The sequence below is a fragment of the Ammospiza nelsoni genome, chromosome 3 (genome assembly GCF_027579445.1).
Source record: "Ammospiza nelsoni isolate bAmmNel1 chromosome 3, bAmmNel1.pri, whole genome shotgun sequence".
In the NCBI taxonomy this organism is placed as follows: Eukaryota; Metazoa; Chordata; class Aves; order Passeriformes; family Passerellidae; genus Ammospiza; species Ammospiza nelsoni.
Genome location: NC_080635.1, coordinates 42,231,984 through 42,255,132, shown reverse-complemented (window position 1 = coordinate 42,255,132; position 23,149 = coordinate 42,231,984). Strand labels below are relative to the sequence as shown.

The 23,149-nt window shown below is 49.6% G+C and overlaps 2 protein-coding genes across 3 annotated transcripts in view; one reads left to right on the top strand and one right to left on the bottom strand.

Annotated features, from left to right (window-relative positions):
• The window catches only part of FAM120B (family with sequence similarity 120 member B), a 47,095-nt gene extending 42,875 nt beyond the window's left edge, over positions 1–4,220 (bottom strand). The window contains exon 1 of one of the 2 annotated variants that reach the window (XM_059469575.1): positions 3,183–4,220. In XM_059469575.1, the coding sequence (XP_059325558.1) occupies positions 3,183–4,202 (1,020 nt within the window). In that variant the 5' untranslated portion in view covers positions 4,203–4,220. The remainder of the gene's footprint in view (positions 1–3,182) is intronic. The other variant, XM_059469574.1, reaches the window with a different exon arrangement.
• A 7,506-nt stretch (positions 4,221–11,726) lies between these two features.
• DLL1 (delta like canonical Notch ligand 1) lies at positions 11,727–20,792 on the top strand. Its single transcript, XM_059468195.1, has 11 exons — positions 11,727–12,648; positions 12,930–13,241; positions 13,447–13,507; positions 13,744–14,001; positions 16,442–16,502; positions 16,980–17,110; positions 17,256–17,425; positions 17,553–17,769; positions 18,728–19,520; positions 19,635–19,749; positions 20,090–20,792. The coding sequence occupies exons 1-11, from the start codon at positions 12,589–12,591 to the stop codon at positions 20,093–20,095; spliced, it is 2,184 nt and encodes a 727-aa protein (XP_059324178.1). The 5' UTR covers positions 11,727–12,588; the 3' UTR covers positions 20,096–20,792.
• The last annotated feature ends 2,357 nt before the right edge of the window (positions 20,793–23,149 follow it).

Below are 23,149 nucleotides of genomic sequence, written 5' to 3'. Positions count from 1 at the left end.
ATAATTCTACTAAAATGTCATATTTTCTGTGTACAGTGCCAATCAACAGAGCACTTATACAATAAATTAAAGGTTTCCGTGCCAGAAATACTTCAATATTCCTAATATGTGTAGACAATGTAATCCCATCAAGTATACTTTTGTATAAAATAAAGTATTTCTAAGCATGATTTTAATGAAGCCCTGAACTATTGCACAGAAACCAGATGAGACCATCAACAACGCTAGCTTATTGCAATTTGCCAATAAGCTACATATCCTTATGTACTAAAAAAACTGCAAACTGATTTCAAATGTACTGCTGTATTCAATGTCTGTATCTTGAAAAATATTTCTGATTCATACCTACAATCAGCTAGAAAGTTATGCTCTTCTGAGAGAAACAGCAACATGAGGCTGTGCCCTCATGGTGGGAATTGAGCTTTGTGTGCCATTTACATGAAGCTTAGACAATGTGCAAGGTAAGCAGAACTACATATGGGTTCCAAAACATGAAGCAAAGCACACACATTACATATACAAATATTTGAATACTTGTAACAAAAACAAAAGAGAAGTTAACATGTCTAACATTTTGACTGTAATTTCCTTGGCCCAGGGATTGGCTTCATGTAGGATTCTTGTAGCAACAGGGAAGCGTTGTTCAATGGAGTTTCTAAACATTATTATTTTATTAGAGCAGTAGCTCAGCATGATGCTTCAGAACTTCAACCCTTCAAATTAAAGACCAAGCCAAGAAATAATGACCATTTGTCATAAAGACCACACAATACATTCTCTTAAGGAATACGGATATTGCCACTATTGTCCTGGCCATAATCCAACCTAGATAATTGCATTCTGGTTGTTTATTCCTTGCACTTCAAGCAGAAAGAGATGTTTCAACACCTTATTATGATGTATGGCTGCTGATTTTTTAAAATATCTTCTATTTAACTACAACAGTAAAAAAGTGATATGTACTGTAGCTGTGTGTGGTGAATATAAAAACCCAAATATATCTACAGTTTAGCTGAAATGAGCACTGCATTACAATGCAGTTATAAAATGTTTTATAGTCTTTTTAGAAAGCAAAATGTAAATTATATTGTTACTTTACAGTAACATGAGGAAACAAAAATAGTTTTAAAGAAAATGCTCAAGATAAGCAAGAGAAAGAAAAAGAAACTTCTGTGTTTGAAGTCTACAAGGACCTAATAAAATAGGGAGTAACAGATGGCTAATATAGGGTCTAAAATACACTTCCTTGTATAGATTTTTTTAAAAAATCTCAATATGTTATCTTAATTGCCACGAATTGACAGAATTGTACTCTAGACTTACTGTTGTACCATAAATTCTGATGCAAGGTAGCACATTTTCTATTAGCCAGGTACACCACCCTAAGCTAATATATCCAATTTCCCAGAGTGACTCAATCTGCCATACCGTATCTGCCATACCCCACATCAGTGCATCCCTGTCAATGTGGGATGCCATAACTAAAACTTGCTACTGCACCCCTGCCCTTTGGGAATTAATAAACACATTGAAGTGCTTTTGGGTCATTCAGGGACAAGGAAAACAAGGAGAATTTAACCCGAACCAAAAATACAGACTAATTGCATTTGACACTGTCCTGTACAACATCCTTGTCCCTTAACTGGAGAAGCATGGATTTCACAGATGGGCCTCTTGGTAGATGAGGAACTGGTTGGATGGTCGCACTGAAAGAGCTGTGGCCAATGGCTCGATGTGCAAGGGGAGGCCAGTGCCAAGCGGTGTCCTCAGGGGTCATACTGGGACCAGCACAGTTTAACATCATTGCCAGGAACAGGGACAGTGAGATCAAGTGCTCCCTTGGCAAGGTGACACCAGGCTGTGTGGTGCCATCCACATGCAGGAGCAAAAGGATCCACCCAGAGGAATCTGGACAGGTGGGCCTGTGCAAACCTCAGCAACTTCAACAGGGCCGAGTACAAGATCCCGCACTTGGGTTGGAGCATTCCTAACCACAAATACAGGCTGGATGGAGAATGGATTGAGAGCAGCTCTAAGAAGGGCTTTAGGGTGTTGCTGAGTAAGCAGCTTGACCTGTGAGCTTGACCAGCAACATGCACTAACAGCCCAGAGAGCCAGCTGAACCCTGGGCTGCATCCAAGGCAGCGTGACCAGCAGGGCAAGGAATGGGATTCTCCCCGTCTGCTCTGCTCTGGTGACACCCTACCTGGAATGCTGTGCCCAGCTCTGACATCCCCAGCACAGGAAGGACTTTGACCTGTTGGAATGAGTCCAGAGGGCTGCAAACGTGATCAGAGGGCTGGAATATGTCTGCTATGAGGACAGGCTGAGAGAGCTGGAGTTGTGTAACTGGAGAAGAGAAGGCTCTGGAGACACCTTAGAGCTGCCTTCAAATACCTAAAGGGGGCTACAAAAGAGCTGGAGAGGGACTTTTCACAAGGGTGTGTAGTGACAGGATGAGGGGCAATGGATTTAAACCAACAGAAAGTAGGTTTAGATTAGATATTAAGAAGAAGCCCTTTGCTGTGAAGGTGGTGAGGCAGAGGTTGGCAAGAGAAGAGCTGGATCATCCCTGGAAGTATTAAAGGCCAGGTTGGATGGGGCTCTGAGTAACCTGGTCTAATGGAAGTCTCCCTGCTCAGGGCAGGGCTTTGGAACTAGGTTATCTTTAGTCCCAACCCCAACCATTCTATAACTCTACGACATGATTCTGCAGGAGTTTCCATGTCTCCACCACAAGCAATTTCAACTTCTGCATTCTTAGCGCAGCTACCTTTGATACCTCCACTGCAAGGCACAGCCAAGCAGATCACTGAACAGCTTATGGCTGACCTGTGGGTTCTCAAAGTAAAAACCAAGTCAATACACAAATTATATTAACATGGGAAATCATATAATACATGGGAAGTATGTTTCTGTGTCCAGGTGCTGACCTAGACAGGAGCTGCTCCCCATTACGTGACCTAGCTACCATTCCAAAATGAGAGAAACTACATTTTATTAAATGTGCTGCATCTGTGATCATATTAATGCATGCAATAATCATAACTGGAGCTCTACTTAACAGACAAAAGATTCTTGCACAAGCAAATTGAAATCTATAGGATTGATGTACCCATTACTAACTTCCATTAACTAGTCATGGCAATGAAGTGATCATTAAGGTTTAAAAAATAAGTTACCTGAAAGATTTCTTTATCTTGACAGAGAGGTGATTGTTGTTGAAGGGATAACATTTGACAAATTGTTTCATTGTGAGGAACCCATGGAGACTGCTGCCCAGGCAAAAGGTAGGAGCTCACTCCTCTGCAGAGCAATGTCTTGTCTGATCCCAGAGGTAGAATCTCTTCCAACTTTTTCAGGCTGCTGTAAGAGCATGGAATTTTTGAGATGTAATTTGCTACAGACAGCAGTATGTCTGCTCTTCTGCTGTAGCTGCAGTTCCTGTGGTGACTCTTGGTTAAACATTTGTTCCAAAATCCTTCCAACATGCTTTCTGGAACAATATCATTGCCAAGCAAGCATGCAAAGAGAGGAAGGTGTGTCAAACTAATACCCAGCACACGGCAAAGGACTTCTCGAGAGTACATAACAGTGACCAGTCTGTCCAAACAGAGGTTCTCAATGGAAAAGTAGGGACATGTGTCATAGATGAGGTAGTCACTATCTTGCCCCAGAATTCCTATACATTTGTGCTGCAAACCATATGCAGCCACCTCAAAGTCTGCCTCTTGCAACGTGCAGACTGTTTTCTGACCGAGGGATTTCAGGGCATAACGTGTAAAAGTAGGCAGAGCTGAAGGAAGAACAAACATTTCTCTCCCTGGCTGTATCCTGTAAGTCTTGATAAACTGAAATAATCTGGCTATTTCCTCAGTATTCTTCATCCTCCGTTTGATCCACTCATCTCTCTTTTTCTCTTCTACCACCCCGTCAAAGTAAAACACCAACTTGATACCAGCTGCCATAAAAGCATTGATAAAATCCTCTAAAACAGCAAGGTACTCTCGCCACTGGCCACCGCACACCCAGGATTCTGGAGTGTACCAGCGTCTAACACAGCTCATGGCATCTACCACGATAACAGGTGGGCAGTCAGGATGATCAGTGCGATGCTTTTCTGCCATTTGTCTCAGATCTACCGTTTGGCACGCATGTGGGCATACTCTTGCCACAAATCCCTGCAAGCCTCTAACACCCATGGCTGATCTCCAAAACTCACAGCAGTCTGAAAGAAAAGAAATAAAAACAATGTCCTAAGATGCAATACTGGAAAACAATGAAGTTCTACAATAATACTTTTAAAAGCTGCTTGGAAACAGAACTGTTATTTTTCTGCATTTGCTGATAGTTCATTGCTGTATGCCAGCTTTTAACAATTTGAAAGAGTTTACATCCCCTCTGCAAACCGAACATAGGTAGTCATTCATTTTCCCTTCCACTTCTGGCTTTTATATCAGTGAAAAATATAAGTACCAAAAAATTCTGGTAAGTATGACCAAACAAAATTCACTCATTCATTCACACTGAATGAGTAAGGCTGGAAGGAACCACGAGTCCAAACTGCCTGCTCCAGCAGGGCCATCCTAGAGCACACAGCACAGGATTGCGTTTGGACGGTTCTTGAGTATCCCCAGTGAGGGAGATTTCAGGTTAATAGCGCATAGAGAAGAACACAATACAAGAAAAACGAGGACAGATTTTGTTTTTTTATTAAGAAATATACAAGCTTATGGTATTCAAAAGGTAAAGGAAAGTGAGTTTACAAACTACAGTGATTAGACAGCTTTTAAAATCATTCCCGAAACCTATCAGTTAAAGATCGAGTTCTGAATGCCACCCTCTTTAATCACAGTCTGGCTTAGAAAGGACCTCGCAGGGTGTGGGGGCCGCTGCGTGCAGCCCCCGCAGGGCCGAGTCCCCCGCCCCGGAGTCCGTAAGGCTCCTGGACCGCGCTGCCCGCGCACCCCGGGACCGGGACCCCGGGACCCGGCACCCCGCCCCGCTCCGCCCGGCCCGGCCCAGTCCCGGGGAGTCCCCGGGCCCCGGCCCCGCCGCCTGGCACTGACCCGAGCACCGCTTCCGCTTCCCGCAGGGAGGGCGGCGCCGCGCCTGCGCAAGGCGGCGGGGCGTGGCGTGCCCGTGAGGGGCCGAGCCCGGCCTGTGGAGGGGCCGGGCCGCGCCCGTGAGGGGCCGAGCCGTGCCTGTGGAGGGGCCGGGCCGTGCCTGTGGAGGGGCCGGGCCGGGCCGTGCCTCTGGAGGGGCCGGGCCGTGCCTCTGGAGGGGCCGGGCCGTGCCTGTGGATGGGCCGTGCCTGTGGAGGGGTCGGGACGTGCCTGTGAGGGGTCGGGCCGTGCCTCTGGAGGGGCTGGCGCTGGCAACGGCGTCTGTCCCCGCCCGGAGGCTGCGGTCCCTGGGCTTTGTACGGCTACAATGGGGCCGGAGGGGCCATTGTGCCCCCGAACAAACCCGGCCGGCATGGGGGGACGGGGCGGGGGACATGAAAGCGTCGCGCACCGAAATCGCTTCAAACCCCCCCCGAGTCGCACTTGGGAGATTTATGTCCCCCCGGGCAGCGCGACCTTTGGCGGGGGGCGGGTTCGCTTTTCATTGGGCCGATTGCCAGCGGAGGGGAACCCCCGTTGTCCCCCGGGCCGCACGTTATCCCGGGATAACGCCCTGGGTGCGGGCCGGCAGCGAGACCCCCTCGCAGCCCGCCGGCAACAGGTGGGGACCTGAATAACTTCACATCTTTCCGGGAGGGGCAAGAGGGACACGGGGGAGCCCATGGGAAGATTAGATCAGATGTTATTGCCGGTGAAAAATTAAAGAGAGCGGTGCACTGGGGAGTGCAGATTAATATATTTGGTGACTCCGAGTGCACAAAGCCTCACCATTGTGGCTCTGTCTGAATGCCTGTGAATAGGACGGAGCATATGTGGCCTGTCACCGCAGGTGCCCACATCTGTTCGTCTCCGGGCAGATGCTCTCAGAAAAGGGGAGAGCATTTCCAAAAGCTCAGGCCCACCCCATCCATACCCATCCTCTTTCTCATAATCACCTTCTGCAGAGTAGTTTTTGCCCGCACCTTCTCCCACCCCCTGCCTACCCTGAACACGGAGAGATGAAGAAAGAAATAAAAACTCCACAAATTGGAAGTGGCTTGGAAAGCTCTGGAAGCATGTAATCAAACTGCTGCCCCCTCTCCTCCCCCAAAGTTTATTAGCAGCAAGTTTTGCACTGCAGCCAGCGTACAGTGCACAAGATGCACACACTGTGCAAAGGGGGGGACACAAAAACCCTTCATGCATGAAATGCAACATAGTGCAGCAGCACTCTGTGCTGTCTCAGGGCTCTAGAGAGTGACCTGTGCTGGAGTGGTGGTTTGCAGCTACTATTTATAGTTCTGGCTTAAGATGATGATTAATAATGCCGGGTAAAAGTTTTCCTACAAGAACTGGCAGAGACGGTGAATATTGCTACTGAAGTTGGTAGCAGAACGGGATCTTTCCAGCCATCCAACAGAATCTCGTAGCTGCTATGCAGAACATTTTTTTGAGGAGTGCCATCTCATTTTTTATCACCTGTACACGATCTGAGTCCTGTGGCTCACCCTCCCTCTGTGACCCTGCTGCCAAGACAAGCCAGGCCTCAGCACTGCATGGAGTTACACTGGCCTCGCTTTGCAGGGCAAAAGGGGCACTGGGGTGCAGGATAAATATCAGGATCAAAGGATATTTAATGTGGTAAGGCACTTCAGAAGGTTTTCTAGTTCAGATATGTTCGGTGGCTTCTGGTGTGGGGAAGACCTTGAGTATCCTTGAATTTAAAGGCAGGCAAAGATGCCAGTACTCCAAATGCAAGGCCAAGGTGCTTCCCAAGAGGGGCACAGGCAGGAAGAGCCTTTGAAACTGCGTGTCCCAGAGCAGGGGCAGGGGAAGGAATGGCACCTGCCCAGCTCAGGGCACCCGCAGGAGGTTTCGGGAAAAGTTATGTCCCAGACCGGGGTGGATGAGGGGGGTGAACCCATGGACTAAGGGAGGGCAAGGAGGGGGAAGCCTTATTTCCCCGAACCCCTTTTGTCCTGTCGTTCCCTGGGGGGTCCCGTGGTTCTGGCCCCCCGGGCGGAGGTAAGCAGCCCTTCACCATTCCGACTTTGGGAGCAATGACAGCTCACGCACACGAGTGATCAATTTTATCCCTCTTAGTTTCCCACAAGCTAAATCCCGTCGGAAGCGAGCCAGGGAGCAAACCCAAACAAACAAGTAGCGCAGAGAAACGGGGCCGGGACGGGGGGAGGGGGTATCTGGCTTTCTCCTCGTGTGCAATCAGTAAAACACATATAGGGGCCACTTCGGGATTTGCTCAGGGAAGGGTTGGAGAGCAGCTGGCTGCGGTAATCTCCTCGGGAGACAAAGGAATGCCCCGTCCCAGGATCACAGGTAAACACACAACCATTGTAATGAAAATGAGGGACTAGGATAGGGCCAGAGCAGATGATTTGCGATTTCAAAAAGGGGGCTAGGGGGAAGGGAAGACCCTGAGCTGCTTATCTATCATCTGGCCTCGCTGTGTGCCAGCTGAGCCACGCGACTGCCCTTTCTTATTCTAATCAGCACATGCCTTTGCAACTTTGGGCTAACCTACACGCTAAACTTCTTAATCCTCCTCCCCGCACACGGCAAGGGCGGCGGAGCGCCCCTCCGGCACCGCGGCCCCTCCGCGCCCGTCACGCACCCGCCTCGGGTCGGGGCGCCCGGCGGCGGGGCCCGGGGCAGCGCCAGCGCCCCGGTCACGCCGCCAAGCCTGGGCCAGCGGGGGAGCCGGAGCCCCGGCCCGACGACACCGTGCCTGCCCTCTCCCCGCTCCCCATCCCCTCCCGCCCGGCCCGGCCCGGCACGGCACGGCCCGGCCCGGAGGAACAGGTGAAGGGGCGTGCGGCGGAGGGGCAGCCGCGCACACATACCTCCGTAGGGACTATAGATCTAATTAAAATATTATGCACACTCGGCTACACATAGCTCCACACGTTCACGTCCCTCCGCCAGCGCACCGTTCGCCATATGCCCGGAGCCCTCCGTCCCGGGAAAAATCAGTGTTGCACGCCAGCGATGGCAGCGCGTCGCCCTAATTAATATACGCACATATCCCACCCACCCCCCTTTTTAAGTGACTTTTCCCATAATCTGGCTCCCTTAGAAATAAAAGCTGCGGCTGATGGGGAGCTCTCGGCCGCGCTGGTCCGCGGCGCGACCGTAAATACTCGCCGGAGCAGGAGAGGGGGCCGGCGTTGCGGAAAGGGTCTCAATTAGGGGCAGGGAGGGAGAGCACAATGCCCCACCAGCCCCCGCGAGCCGCTGGCAGGCGGGGCCGGGCCCGCCGCGTCCCGGCCGTGCGGGGTCACCGCGCCCTGGCGGGGCCCCACTCCCCGCGCCCGCCCCCGGGGGTCCCGCTCCCCGCTCACCCGGGGGGCGGGTGCGGCCGCGCAGGGCGCCGGGCGGGACGGGACGGGACGGGACCGGGCGGCCGTGCCCGGCAGCGAGGGCCGGTGGCGGTGCGCGGGCACGGCGAACAGCGCGGGGGCGGCGGGGGGCGGCGGGGGGCGGCGGGCGAGCGCGGTGCGGAGACACGCGGTTGGGAGCGAAAAAGCGCCATTTGGTTGGGAGCAGATGGCTGGCTGGGGGGCTGATCGCATCTAAAGGCGTGTCATCCCCCTTCAGCGAGAATCCCTAAGGGCTCCCCTTGTCTTCGAAATCAATGAAAATTAAAGTGCAGAGAATGGATGAATAGTTAGACCTCGAGTCCCTCCTTTGTTCGCCTCAGCTACTGGTGGGCAGGAGTTAAACTACAACAGCCTCCTATAGAAACACTTAAGTTAAACAGTCTCCCCGTTAGTCCAGCATCTGAAAGAGAGAGGGAGAGGGGGGAAAAAAGCAGAAAAAGGAGCTTTCTGCTTGATTTCCCCAATACAGAATCGCGTGGCATAAATTAAGCCAGAGAAGAATGAGCGCCGTGGGCAGGATCCTGCCGGCTCTCACGGCGCCTTTCAGTCACGCTCAGCAGCGGTAATCGAGAAATCTGTGCCACGTCAATTTAACAAATACCCGGTACCGAAGGGGGGTTGTTAAGGATTTGGGGGCAAGTTTTTTCGGTTTGGTTTTTTTTTTTTCCCCATCGCTAGGTTAAAGCCCTCGCGCGTGTAACTTTTTATTTCCAGTTTTTTAAGCAAGGAGATGCTAATGGACCAACTTTCTATCTCTCGTAGATTAAAAGATCCGCGTTGATATATCACTTCTCGCCTCCGCCGACGGGCCACCACCCAAATTTCAAGAAAGATATTGCCGCTGACCCCCGCCCTCCCCGCCCCACTCGCTTAGTAAACCTCATACGAAGTGATGTTTTCCCCCTCTCTCTCTTTTTCCCGGGGATAACGCCGCAGCAAAGTTTGCGAAGCAGCGACAAGCCACTTGAAAAGATGTTGACGCTAGGTGGCAAAAGTAATGTGCAGTGGAGACCGGCGCTGCTGCGGGATGCGCGCCCCCGCTCCCCGCTGCTGAGGCCGGGCACGGTGGGGGCGGGCGGCCGGGCCTCCGGGGACCCGCTCCGCTCCCTCCTGGGCCGCTTCCCTACGTCCTCGCACCATGCCTGCAGGATCGTGGTCCCCCCTCTGCCCGGACACAACTCCGGGGTAAAAAAAAAAAAAAAAAAATCAAACCCAAACATTCCTGTACACTTTAAACTTTTGCTTATGCGTCGAGGGGCGGGGAGAGGTGAGAGGAAGAGCACCTGGGTGTAGATGGCTCGTTCGACTGCAATTTGATGTAAAGGATGTATGCTGAGTAGCAAAATGTGGCCAAGATCTGGATGCTTGTACCAAGGGTTGGAGTAGGTGGCCTGGGTTTGGGGTAGGTGCCACAAACCCCCAGTAAATGAATGTGGGCAGCTACAGTCCTGGAACAGTCAAGAAGAGCTGGGCTGAATGAACTCATTAGTGATTTTCTTTTAATTGGTATTACTCAATGCTTTTACTTTAAGAAGTCTTTAAGATTTTTTTTTTTCCTAGCGCATTGTAAGATAATTTGTGATCAAGACATCTGCTTCAATGGAAGCCACATTTTGCCATGCAAATGCACGTTTCAACCCAATAAAGTCGCCATAATAAGGCTTTTAGCACGGCATACCTACAGTGAGGTTATTGTAGCCAAATCCTCTCCTTTCGCACACAAGCCTAATCTGTGTTGAAATGATCTGTTACAATTAAAATGACATTTACAGAGACAGTTACACCTTGCATCCTAATGAATCCGCCTGCGCCTACCAAAGGTGTTTAAACAGAGGGCCTAAACAAAGTGGAAAACCCTGCTTCGAGTGACATGCCAGAGTTGCCCTCCAACTTTTATCCCCTGCTTCCATCCATCATTAAGAAGCTGCCCAAATGGTAATAGTCTCTATCCCTTTTTCACCGCACCAGTAAACTCCTTTCCGTATTTTAAGGATCAAAACAAAAGTTGTACTGTCTAATGGGCACGTAAAAAAAATTATAAAGGTGACGACTGGTGTAAATTCGGGCTAGTTTATTTTGTGCGCGTATGTGAGTGTGTGTGTGTATGTGTGTTGCGGAGGGGGGAAGTGCTGGAAGGGATTTCTTTAAAAAATGTGCGGACATTGTTGTAGAGGCAGTAGCGTGCGCCGAGGGGAGCTCTTTCTCTCCCTCGCATTGTGCAGGGAGCAGGTGCTGTCTACATTACCATACAGCTGAGAGCACAAAGAGCTAACTGATTCAGCCCTCACACAATAACAAACGGCCTTAATGACAGCCACGCGAACGACACACACCAAACTCACTTTTTACTAAGCTGAAGGACGAAAAAAGAGAGAGGGAGAGAGAGAGAGACGGAGAGGGAGAGGTTGCTGGTGATGATGATAATAATCATAGAGGGGTGCGGGACGCGGGCGCAGCGAGCGGCTCTCTCCGGCAGCGGTGGCGGCGGGGACGGGACCCGCGGAGCCCCGCAAACGGGTCCCCTCCACGAGTCCCCGCCGCCAGCCCGCCCGCGTCCTGCCTCGCCGCCGGACCCCGGGATCCCCTGCGCCTCCGCCGGCGAGATGCGCGCCGTGATCGGAGCCTCGGGAGGAGCGAACCCCCGGTCACTTCGTCCACGCTCGTTGTTCCCCTCCCCAATTACCCCGGTTACGCCAGGGTAAATGCAGTGTGAATTTCATGGGATGGGACCCCCCACGCTGTGGTTCGATGGCTCCCACCTCCCTCGTCCCTTAAACGCCGGAGAAGCCCCTTGGAGTAATCACGATCACCGAGTCACTTTTTGGGGTCACGGCGGCTGCTCTGCGCGTTCCAAGAGGCAATTACAACCCGCCGTCCCGGGGGCTGCTCTCTGGCCGGAGCGTGTTGCACTGCCTCTCCCCGGTGCGGAGGGGGTGTTACCCTCTCGCCGGAGCAGAAGGGGGATTCTTGCGGTTACCAAATTTGCAGGAATGTAAATGAACACGTTTTGTGAGCGCGAAGGGGAGGGGGAGGAGGGTTGCACATTTTACAGCTCACTGACCATTTGGCGATCCATTGAGAGGAGGGTTTGGAAAAGTGGCTCCTTTGTGACAGCTCTAGCCAGATTGGGGGGCTGCTCATTTGCATCTCATTAGGCATGCAGTCGGCCGGCGGGATATAAGGGCGGCAGGCGCCCAAGGAGAGGCAGATCCTTAGCGCTTCACCCTCGGAGAGAGCCGCCGAGCCGAGCCGAGCCGCGGCACGGAGCGGAGCGCAGCAGCGCAGAGCAGGCACCCCCTCCCCCGTAGGAGCACACCCGGACACGCTCTGGTCGCTGCTGCTGAGACACGAGCTTATTTTTGTTGGCTGGGATTCTTCTCAAAACAAAAGTAAACCCACAACAAGGAAAGAGAGCTTCGCTTCCTTTGCAAAAAAAAAAAAAAAAAAAAAAAAAAAAAAAAGAAAAAAAAAAAAAAGAAAAAGAAAAAGAAAAAAGGGGATCAAGGCTCCGACGTGACCTGCTCGCCACCGCTGCTGTTTGACACCCACCAGCCCCGACGTGCGCTGGGCGAGCGCAGCCGCGCAGAGCCGCTCCCGAATCGCACCGCCCCGGGAATTATCGCCGCTGCCTCCGCCGCTGTCTCTGCAGGGATTTCCAGATCGCCAATTTTTAATCTTCCTTGGGAAGCCTTTTCTCTGCCTTTGTTGGGAATTAAGTTGCTTTTATTTTATTATTTTTATTTTTTCTTCCTGGAGAAAAGGAGGACCATCGTGGATTGCGAAAGAAAAAGAGTTTAACAGATAAATTTTTTTTTCCCCCCGTCCTCTCTTCCTCTCTTTTTCTTTTGCCATCCGAAAGAGCTGTCAGTTGCCGACAGACTACATTTAGAGGTATCGGCAAAAGGGAAAAAAGTCAGACACTCCTGAAAGAAGGAGACCGTGACACTAACTCTTCCAGCTCTGCTGGGACGAGCGGCTTTGGCCGCTGTGTTTTTTACCCTTATCCCGAAAGACACTTTCCCCTTTTCCCTCTGACGAGAAGATAAGGGGGAGGAAAGCGAGGGCACCAGAGCTGCACCTCCAAAATGGGAGGTCGGTTCCTGCTGACGCTCGCCGTCCTCTCGGTGCTGCTGAGCCGCTGCCAGGTAAGTGCCCACGGCGTGGGGGACAGCAATGCCTGACCCGGGGGGTCCCTGCACCGGGAATGCCGGGGACAGGAATGCCTGCACCGGGGAGTCCCGCGGGGATGCCGGGGACAGGAATGCCTGCACCGGGGGGTCCCTGCACCAGGGGTCCCGCAGGGATGCCGGGGTCTGTCGCTGCCGCTTGCAGCCGTGAGGAGCGGGCAGGGGGTGCCCGCTGGGGTCGGGGCCGGGCTGGGGAGCGGGCTGCTCGGGGGCTGACGGCCGCTGTCCCCGCCCCGCAGGTCGGCTCCTCCGGGGTCTTCGAGCTGAAGCTGCAGGAGTTTGTCAATAAGAAGGGGCTGCTCAGCAACCGCAATTGCTGCCGCGGGGGCGGCCCCGGCGCCGGCGGGCTCCAGCAGTGCGACTGCAAGACCTTCTTCCGCGTCTGCCTCAAGCACTACCAGGCCAGCGTGTCCCCCGAGCCGCCCTGCACCTACGGCAGCGCCATCACCCCCGTGCTCGGCGCCAACTCCTTCAGCGTCCCCGACGGCGCGGGCGGTGCCGACCCCGCCTTCAGCAATCCCATCCGCTTCCCCTTCGGCTTCACCTGGCCCGTAAGTGGGGGGCGATGCTGGAGGGGGCGGCACATATCCATCCAGTCCCGTCCCGTGCCATTCCAAGAGGCCACCAATCCCCTTGAAGTGTGAAGATGGGAGGGGGATAATGACTGCTGACTCCTGGGGACTGGTGGCACTGTCCCTTGGGCCTACCTGCTCTCATGCGCTCCTGGTGGGTTGTGTCTCCTTCTTCTTTTCACAGGGCACCTTCTCGCTCATCATTGAGGCTCTGCATACGGACTCACCTGATGACCTCACCACTGGTAAGTGTCCTGAAACACTTTTCCCCATAATAATCCCAGTCCTGCAGCCCTATTTTGTCCCCTCTCTCTGCAGTGTGTAGCACATTCTCCTCTACAGCAGAGCTGTGGCAACAGAGGCCAACCTGTTGGCATGCAGCCATGTCATCCTGCCTCTGCAGCTCCCCTCCCACCAGAGACCCCACTATGCCCTGCCTGCTTTGGGCTCTCTAACCACTCTCCTCTCCACTTCCCCACAGAAAACCCTGAGCGCCTCATCAGCCGCCTGGCCACCCAGAGACACTTGGCAGTGGGTGAAGAGTGGTCCCAGGACCTGCACAGCAGCGGCCGCACCGACCTCAAGTACTCCTATCGCTTCGTGTGCGACGAGCACTACTACGGAGAAGGCTGCTCCGTCTTCTGCCGGCCCCGGGATGATGCCTTTGGTCACTTCACCTGTGGAGAGCGTGGCGAGAAAGTCTGCAACCCGGGCTGGAAAGGCCAGTACTGCACTGAGCGTAAGTGTCACCTCCTTGTCTCCTTGGGTGCCCCTTGCAGCAGCATCTCTTGGGGTTTGCAGAGGGCTGTTTCTCTGACATCAGGCCCCATGGGGAGGGAGAACCAAGCAATAGTGGATGGATGCCTGGTTCCATGCCCAAGCCTTACCAGTGTGAGGGATGGGAGATCTCAGCATTGCCACAGAAAGGCAATGCAGACAGCCCCTTCTCAAGCCAACAAAATGTCAGTGCCAACACTACACTCTTGCTCATTTGCTTTAGACCATTTAATCTGGAAGCAAAATGTTCAGCAGTTGCTTGAGGATTTATTAAAATATATCAGGACTACTTTTTATACCTGCCCACCCTCCTGCCACACAACTTTGATATCATCACCTACAGGGTACAAAGCATCAGGGGAGGGAGCTAGACTTTGGCAACATCCACGTGACAGCCTTGTGGGTAGGCTTGCTATGGTCTGACCCTCTGTGGCCTTGTATTAAGAAAAATATTGGGAAGTCCAAGACATTCTCTATGGCTTCTAGACTATACATTTCTCATTTCTACTCATATGCTGCCACTAACAATTTCTGCACATGGGGCCATGAGAACGTTCAACTTATTCCTCATCTCTCTTCTGTCCCGTTGCCATGATGATTAATACCAATAAAGTAGTGAGGGACATGAAACATACCCCAGAGCTTGAATTTTTTGAGGAATGTGGTGTGTTGGTACAGCAGGAAAAGCTGGGACAGTAAGCAGATCACAGACAGGACAGTCCAGGATGTCAGATACTTTCCGGTTGTATGAGATTCTGCCCTTTGTAGATCCATAGCAGTGTACACCCAAATGTGCACACAGAGCCCCTGCTGCAGCCTGTGATGGCATTCCCTGTTTGTGTGTATACATGGGTCTGAAATATGCTGGCAGATGACGTACTGGCCAGTGCTCCTCTGCAGTCATCAAAGGGCCAGGCAGGCAGGAAGAAAACAGTTCCAGGCTGCAAAGCAGCCTCTCAGCTTTCTTCTTGTTGTGTTTTTGTTTCTCTTTAAACCCACCTACACTGTGGTCTCAGCTGAGCTGCTATCAAACCATTCCTGATTGATTATTCACACTGTTAGTGAGTGCTAGGATGCTTTTAGCAGTTCACGGTAAGATGTTGTACAATAAACAGCAGGCAAAGGGGCTTGCATTTTCTTTGCTAGTGTTTTAAATGAGAGTTACAACCTTTCCTATGATCAAAAGTGCCTAGCCCAGTTGTGTCAAGGGGTGGGGAAAAAGGAAGCATTTTGATAATGAGCTCTTTTGGGGCTGTCAGCACTTTTGAATGCCTGTACATCTCTGCTATTCCCACAGCGAAGCAGAAGGCTGTCCATCTTTCTTGACTCATTACGTACGTTCTTTCCTGTGTTTTCCCTCTCAGAAAAAAAACAGCTTATAGCACTGACACAAACCTACTAGGCAGGGGAGATGTGTTTATGTGTGCATGCAAAAAGAATGTTTTGCCGTTAGTGAGTGGAGCTGCCAGTTGCAGATTGCTTCCCGTTGCCTTGCCCCCAGCTCCATTCTTTCCAACTTGGAGGCGATCTGATTATCAGCACGGATTCTTTCTTTCTTTTTCTTCCCCCCTCCTTCTCCTCACATGCCATTGTCTCCGGCTGGCTTTGTTGAATTAAAACTTTGCAGTGCCTGCTTAATGAGTTCCATAACCAGGCGAAGTAATGAGCAGAAGTTCCTTTTTTCCCTTCTCTCATCCTCCCTCCTGCTGGCCCGCTTACCTCTTTTACCAGGGCTGCACCCACCCGCCCGCCCCTTTTCGGAGCAGGGCGGAGGGGGGGAGGAGGGAGGGAGGAAGAACTTTAGACTTATTTATTTGAATAAGAAAAAAAAGTTTTTTTGCAGCGAAATCACGCGCGTGCCATAGATTAGCTGTGGGCAGGGATAGGCTGCCCGGTCGCCGGCCGCCGGCCCCATTGGCTCCGGGGCCGGGGTATTGTTGCAGTGGGGCAGCTGCTGGGAGAGAATAGACAATAGAGCAGCTGTCTTGCACTGGCACCCTGCACACCAGCTGTCCACTCTTATCTGCACACACACTTTCGGGGGATATTAAGAGGTGGAGCTGTGTGCATAGAATTGGAAAAAAGGACTTCTGACCCTCACTGGGAAGGGAAGGGAAGGGGGGTGAGGGGCTGTGGGGAAGGGAGCAATTGTGAGCCCTCTTTTGTCTGTGTGCAACTGTATTAAGAAGAATGCTCATCCCTGGTGATAAGTAAAGTGCCCAGTTACGGGGCAAGATCAATACTCCTTCAGACTCCAGAGATTAATTCAGCTGCGCTTAACTGCCCCAACCTAGTAAAAGGGACTCATTCCCCACCCACAAGGTGCTCCCAGACTCAGACTTGTAAAAGAGAATTGTTTTGGCACCAGTGCTGATGTCTTTCCCTGCTTGGTTTGTTTACAGCGATTTGTTTGCCTGGATGTGACGAGCAGCACGGCTTTTGCGACAAGCCGGGGGAATGCAAGTAAGTTTTCCACTCCCTTCCTGCTTCCTTCTTTGTCTTTCAGTGTTGATGCTCTGGTGTTAAATAAGCCATTGGACATTTGAAGGGTTGGTTTAAAGGCCTTTCATCATATTAGATGGAAATTTGAAATATCCGGTTGATGCCAGATCAAAGTATTATTCCATAAGTCAAACATCACTGCCATTAATATTAACCTAATGGGTTTACAGTGCTGTGTGTAAGATTTGGCTCTTTGTTATTAGAGTAAGCAAATTAACTATCAGAACCATGGGTCTATCTAAGGAAGTGGAAGAAATAGCTAGGGCTGATGAATGCTGATGCTATGGTTGGACTTGGTGACTTTCTCACATGAAGGATCACTGAGGGCTTTTAGGAAACTTGATCCCTGGCATCGGTGTGCTTGCAGAGTTTGTGATAGGCTTTCCAACTGGGAGAATTCTAAATCTGAAGAGAATTTTTTGTCATCTTTTTTTTCAGGTGCAGAGTGGGCTGGCAGGGGCGATATTGTGATGAGTGCATCCGATACCCAGGCTGCCTTCATGGTACCTGTCAGCAGCCGTGGCAGTGCAACTGCCAGGAAGGCTGGGGTGGCCTCTTCTGCAACCAGGGTGAGTTCTCAGTCCTTGCCTGAGCATCTGTTTTAAAATGCAGAAAGCAGGCAACTATTTTCAGCTCGCCCACTGTCTGCTAGTCTTGCAAAGTAGCAAGCATATTGGCTGCTCTCTTTAAAAAAAGAAAATATATCTTTTACAGACCTGAACTACTGCACTCACCATAAGCCCTGCAAGAATGGTGCCACGTGCACCAACACTGGTCAGGGGAGCTACACTTGTTCATGCCGACCTGGGTACACAGGCTCCAACTGCGAGATTGAAATCAATGAATGTGACGCCAACCCTTGCAAGAATGGTGGAAGCTGCACCGTAAGTTGTTTGCTAAACTCCCCCAAGGGAGGAGTTAATGTCAGTTTTACTAATTTTTAAAATCCCTTTTTGGATTTCAGAGCAAGTTCAGACAATATTTTGATAGTTTCTTGTTTCCTCCCCCCAGGATCTGGAGAACAGCTACTCCTGTACCTGCCCCCCAGGCTTCTATGGGAAGAACTGTGAGCTGAGCGCCATGACTTGTGCGGACGGGCCGTGCTTCAACGGCGGCCGCTGCACCGACAACCCTGACGGGGGCTACAGCTGCCGCTGCCCACTGGGTTATTCTGGCTTCAACTGTGAAAAGAAAATCGACTACTGCAGTTCCAGCCCTTGTGCTAATGGTAAGGCCAAACAGCATACCCTTACTTTGGTGTCTGGTCTGGAGCTCATAACAAGGCCCACTGATCAAGGCACACTGATCAATCATAGAGTCATAGAATGGTCTGGGTTGGAAGGGACCTTTAAGGTCATCTAGTTCCAAACCCCTGCCATGGGCAAAGACACCTTTCACTAGACCAGGCTGTTGAAAGCCCCATCGAATCTGGCCTTGAACACTGCCAGAGATGGAACATCCACCACTTCTCTGGGCAACTTTTCTCTCATAGTAAAGAATTTTTTCATTTCATCTTATCTAAACCTGCTCTCTTTCAGTTTAAAGCCATTCTTCCTTGCCCTACCACTATATCCTCTTGCAAAAAAGTCCTTGTCATGTCAATAGTTGACTTGATGGAGGAGGATCTCTACTAAGAAAGCAGTGGCAAGGCTTGGGCCATTGCTTCAGATTGCATTTTCTGATGGGGTGGCTATGGCCAACTAAGTTGGTCTGAAGCTTCATGCATGAAAACATGGAAGATTATACTTTTAAATCCTTTACAAAGAGTCTTAGAGGTCTGTGGATGCAAATGCCACACAAGTGCTAAACATTACTACTTGTAATCTGGTAACAGTAATTTTCCTGTTTTGATTAAACTAGTGAAGACTTTCTGTACTGTAATCCTCCTTATTCATTGCCACTCAAACTCTGTAACATGAGATGTGGTGTTAATCTGACCCAGACTAGTGTTCTGGTTCAAGCTGAGTGAAATGTTAAAAAAGGAATAGAATTGAGAATGAAAAATAAATCTGCTTAACAAAAATCTTTCTTAAAAACATGTGCTTTTTATGTTGGATTAGACTTGTCAAAGGTCAAGCTGACCTTTCCTCAGCTGCTGGTTATACCTTTTGCCTCAAGAGCAGCAAGTGGGGGGCTGTTGTGTCTGGCTGCCCACCACTCAGCTCTTCCCCCTTGCTGTGTTGCAGGAGCCCAGTGTGTGGATCTGGGCAACTCCTATATCTGCCAGTGCCAGGCTGGCTTCACTGGGAGGCACTGCGATGACAACGTGGACGACTGTGCCTCCTTCCCCTGCGTCAACGGAGGGACCTGCCAGGATGGCATCAATGACTACTCCTGCACCTGCCCCCCAGGATACAACGGGAAGAACTGCAGCACCCCGGTGAGCAGATGTGAACACAACCCTTGCCACAATGGGGCCACCTGCCACGAGAGGAACAACCGCTACGTGTGTGAGTGTGCCCGGGGCTACGGCGGCCTCAACTGCCAGTTCCTGCTCCCGGAGCCGCCGCAGGGCCCCGTCATCGTGGACTTCACTGAAAAGTACACGGAAAGCCAGAACTCCCAGTTCCCCTGGATCGCTGTCTGCGCTGGGATTATTCTGGTCCTCATGCTGCTGCTGGGCTGTGCTGCCGTGGTGGTGTGCGTCAGGCTCCGAGTGCAGAAGAGGCACCACCAGCCTGATGCCTGCAGGAGTGAGACCGAGACTATGAATAACCTGGCAAACTGCCAGCGCGAGAAGGACATTTCCATAAGTGTCATTGGTGCCACTCAGATTAAAAACACAAATAAGAAAGTAGACTTTCACAGCGATAACTCTGATAAAAATGGCTACAAAGTCAGATACCCATCAGTGGATTACAATTTGGTGCATGAACTCAAGAATGAGGACTCAGTTAAGGAGGAGCACAGCAAATGCGAAGCCAAGTGTGAAACGTATGATTCAGAGGCAGAGGAGAAAAGTGCAGTACAACTAAAGAGGTATCTCACATCTGAGGGAAGGGGCAGCTTGGCTTTGAAGGGGGAGTGTATATCTCATAGGTAGCTTTAAGCAACAGTCATCTGACTTGTTCTTTCTCTTTTTGCCTTCAATAGTGATACTTCTGAAAGGAAGCGACCAGATTCAGTATATTCCACTTCAAAGGACACAAAGTACCAGTCGGTGTATGTCATATCAGAAGAGAAAGATGAATGCATCATAGCAACTGAGGTTAGTAGGGTTGGAACAGCAGAGAAAAGTCTGCAGCTCCCATCCAATACATGCCAGGGCAGATAAACTCTTTTCCATAATGCCACAGTGTTTTGTACCTGTTGAAATCCAGACATCTTGAGTTTATGATGCTGTGGATGTTGTAAAGACAAGCTCAGTGATTTGCTGCTGTGCATGTTGTGGGTTTGACAAGTTTTGTAGACTAGGGTACAATGGCTGAGGTGTGCTGACCCACCTCTTGGTGTGCTTTATGCAGAGTCCTGACCCTCTGCAGCCTTACAGCCCTCTTCATATGTTTCATTAACCTCTCCTGATCTCTGCTTGTGTTTTCTCTTTCCAGGTGTAAACCAGAGGTCATATGGCAAGGTGGTTGCTCAGAACAATTTCAGAGGAGACGTGCCCCAATGAATGCTGCTGAAAGAGGAATGGGAGATAGATTCCTTCACTGACTGCTGCTGAGAAACTAAATTCAGGCTTGAGCTGGTTCTCTACTGAAGTTAGCAAAGTGACTGCAAAATAAAGAAACAAGATGGACACCAGGCTAGGGTCTGTGTTCAAGGATTACTGTTGCACTGCCTTTTATGAATTTTATCATTGCACTATGGTCAGTTGCTTTTCTATATATATTTAAATGAATGGACTTAATTACTACATAAGAAGCATGCACTGCCTGAAGTGTATATTTTGGATTATTATGAGCCAGTCTTTTCTTGAATTAGAGACACAAACACTGCCTTTATTGTCTTTTTTGATACTAAAATGTGTTTTTACTAGGTGAGAAAAAGTGTGTTATTTTTTTGAATCTGTAAAAATATTTTCATGATAATTGTAAAGCTTGAGTATTTTGTGATGTTCATTTTTTTATAATTTAAATTTTTTGGTAAATATGTACAAAGGCACTTCGGGTCTATGTGACTATATTTTTTGTATATAAATGTATTTATGGAATATTGTGCAAATGTTATTTGATTTTTTTTACCGTTTTGTTAATGAAGAAATTCATTTTTAAAATATTTTTCCAAAATAAATATTATTAATGATAACCAGAGTGCTATGTTTATTCCATATCTGATGATGAACTGACTGAACTTTGCAACCAGGCATCTGACAGGCCTGTGTGGACGCATGGGGGCATTGAGTAGGACTGAGACTTATTACAAAGATTGGGGAACAACTTGTTGTCTGTAGACCCTTGATCTTTCCCCTCCTAACCTTCTGGCCTTTTGACCCCATGGCTGTGCTCAGTATTACCCCAAAGGCAAATGGCAAAACCTTGAGTAATATTTGCCCCGTCATGTTGGGCTGTGTGTTTATGTAAACACATATGGAGTCACTTCCTGAGGAAGAGCAAGAGTTGAGTGCACTCCATTGCTATCCAGACCTGGAGCATGTCATGACTCAACTCCTCATTTTTTGAAAGCTCAAACACTTGCCTGGAGTCCAGGGGAGTTTGGGACACACCAGCAAGGGAGAGCTCCTAGCTCAGGTCCTTGATGTGCTCCTATGGGCTGTGAGCTTCCCCCACCTCCTTCTCCAGGAAATAACAGTGAACTGTAACAGTGAACTGACTGGTGGCCACAACTCCCCTGACTAAACACCTACTGAAGTACCAGCTGTGTCTTTGGTTTCTGCTCTGCCCCTGGTGCCTGCTGCCTTCATAGCGGGACAATGTGATCCCATTCCCTGGCTTGGCTCTGAATGCTCAGGCAATTTCCCCAATTTAGTTTGCTCTAATGAACTTGCCTTCATGTTGTGCTGCATGTTAATCTGCAGAGACCCTTCAGAAACAGGCAAAGGGTTCTTCCACTTCAGGAAAATAAGGAAAATCTAGGGAATAATCTCATTTTTACTCAATTGTGGGCCACCTTCTGCAGCTTTGCGAAGATGGTGAAAATCCTCTGTCCCCATTCACTTCAGGGGAGGGGGATGATATCCTAAACACAAAGAGTGGGATAGCAGATATAATGAAGCAATTATTGCAGCGGGTGATCTTTATGTATTCCCCTTATTTTAGTGTGCATAAGTACATGAACCACTGGAACTCCACTTTTGTCTGAGGTCAGTGGAAAACTCACACTGACTGCACAGGCTTGTCTGTTTATATGCTTAGCTTTTTGTAAAGTGAAGCCTTACACAAGATATACAGGCTCACTTCCCACAAAGTGTCTTGATGAAGTTATCATCTTCATCTATCCCAAAGTGTCCTTTACAGGAAAGTTTTCATAAGGAGAGTGACATGAGAAAACCATCCTGTCAGTGACAGTCTGAACAGCAGTTTTAATTTGAGCAGTGACATAACAACCTGCCAATAATCAGTAAATGCATCCTATAATAAATGAGGCATGATGGTGTGAATGGCAGCAGGTGCTCAGTGCAACATAATCTCACAGATTGGACAGAAAAGTGAGCCTTGGAAGGTGTTGTTGCTATCTTTGTTGCTCATTTGTTTTTCAACCTTGGCCAAAGTGCTTTATTTCTCTGTATTTCCTCTTTCTCCCAAGCTTTATGGAGCAGGCTCATCTCTCATGATGTACCGCACTTTGCAGTCAGCGCCATGGTCTTGGCTAGGCTTTCTTAATGCTGCTTCTGTAGAAACAGCAGTAACAAAAGGAAGGCCATCAGTGGTTGAGTACTTCTGCAATATCAAGTCTTCAGTGCTACAGCAAGATCTACTTTAATTTACTGTCAGGTAAAGGTCTGGAAAAGCACACAGCTCTGCTCTTGTGAAAATGCACAGTGTGGTGGTGTTCACAGGGATTTTAGGATGAGGGAAGAGATGAGAATCTTGACTTAATGTTTTAGATGGTTGATTTATTATTTTATGATATATGTTATAAGAAAATTATATACTAAAACTGTACTAAAAGAATAGAAGAAAGGATTTCATCAGAAAGCTAGAAAGGAAAGGAATGGAAATAAAATCTTGTGACTGACTAGAGAGTCTGAGACAGCTGGAATGTGATTGGCTATTAATTAAAAACAACTACATGAGATTATTAAAGATGCACTTGTTGCATTCTACAGCAGCAGATAATTATTGCTTTTCTTTTCTTTTGAGGTTTCTCAGCTTCTTAGGAGAAAAAATCCTAGCAAAAGATTTTTCAGAAAATATATCCTTAACAGCACAGCATTGGTATCTACCTATCTTTGCGTACAAATAAAACACTTTTGGAAAGATAAGTTTGTCCAAGCGTGCTAATGATCAGCAGTGCTAAGTTTGGTGAGTGACAGAAAACTATAGGCAAAAGGAAGGACATGGTCCTGCCTTTCTGAAACACCTCCTGAAATGATGGCTACACAGATCAGCCCAATGGCTTCTTCTATTTCTGTCTTGAGCAAGGTTAGGGCTACAGTCACACACAGGATTTATTCTTCTACAGGATCACCAAGTCCCCCAGCC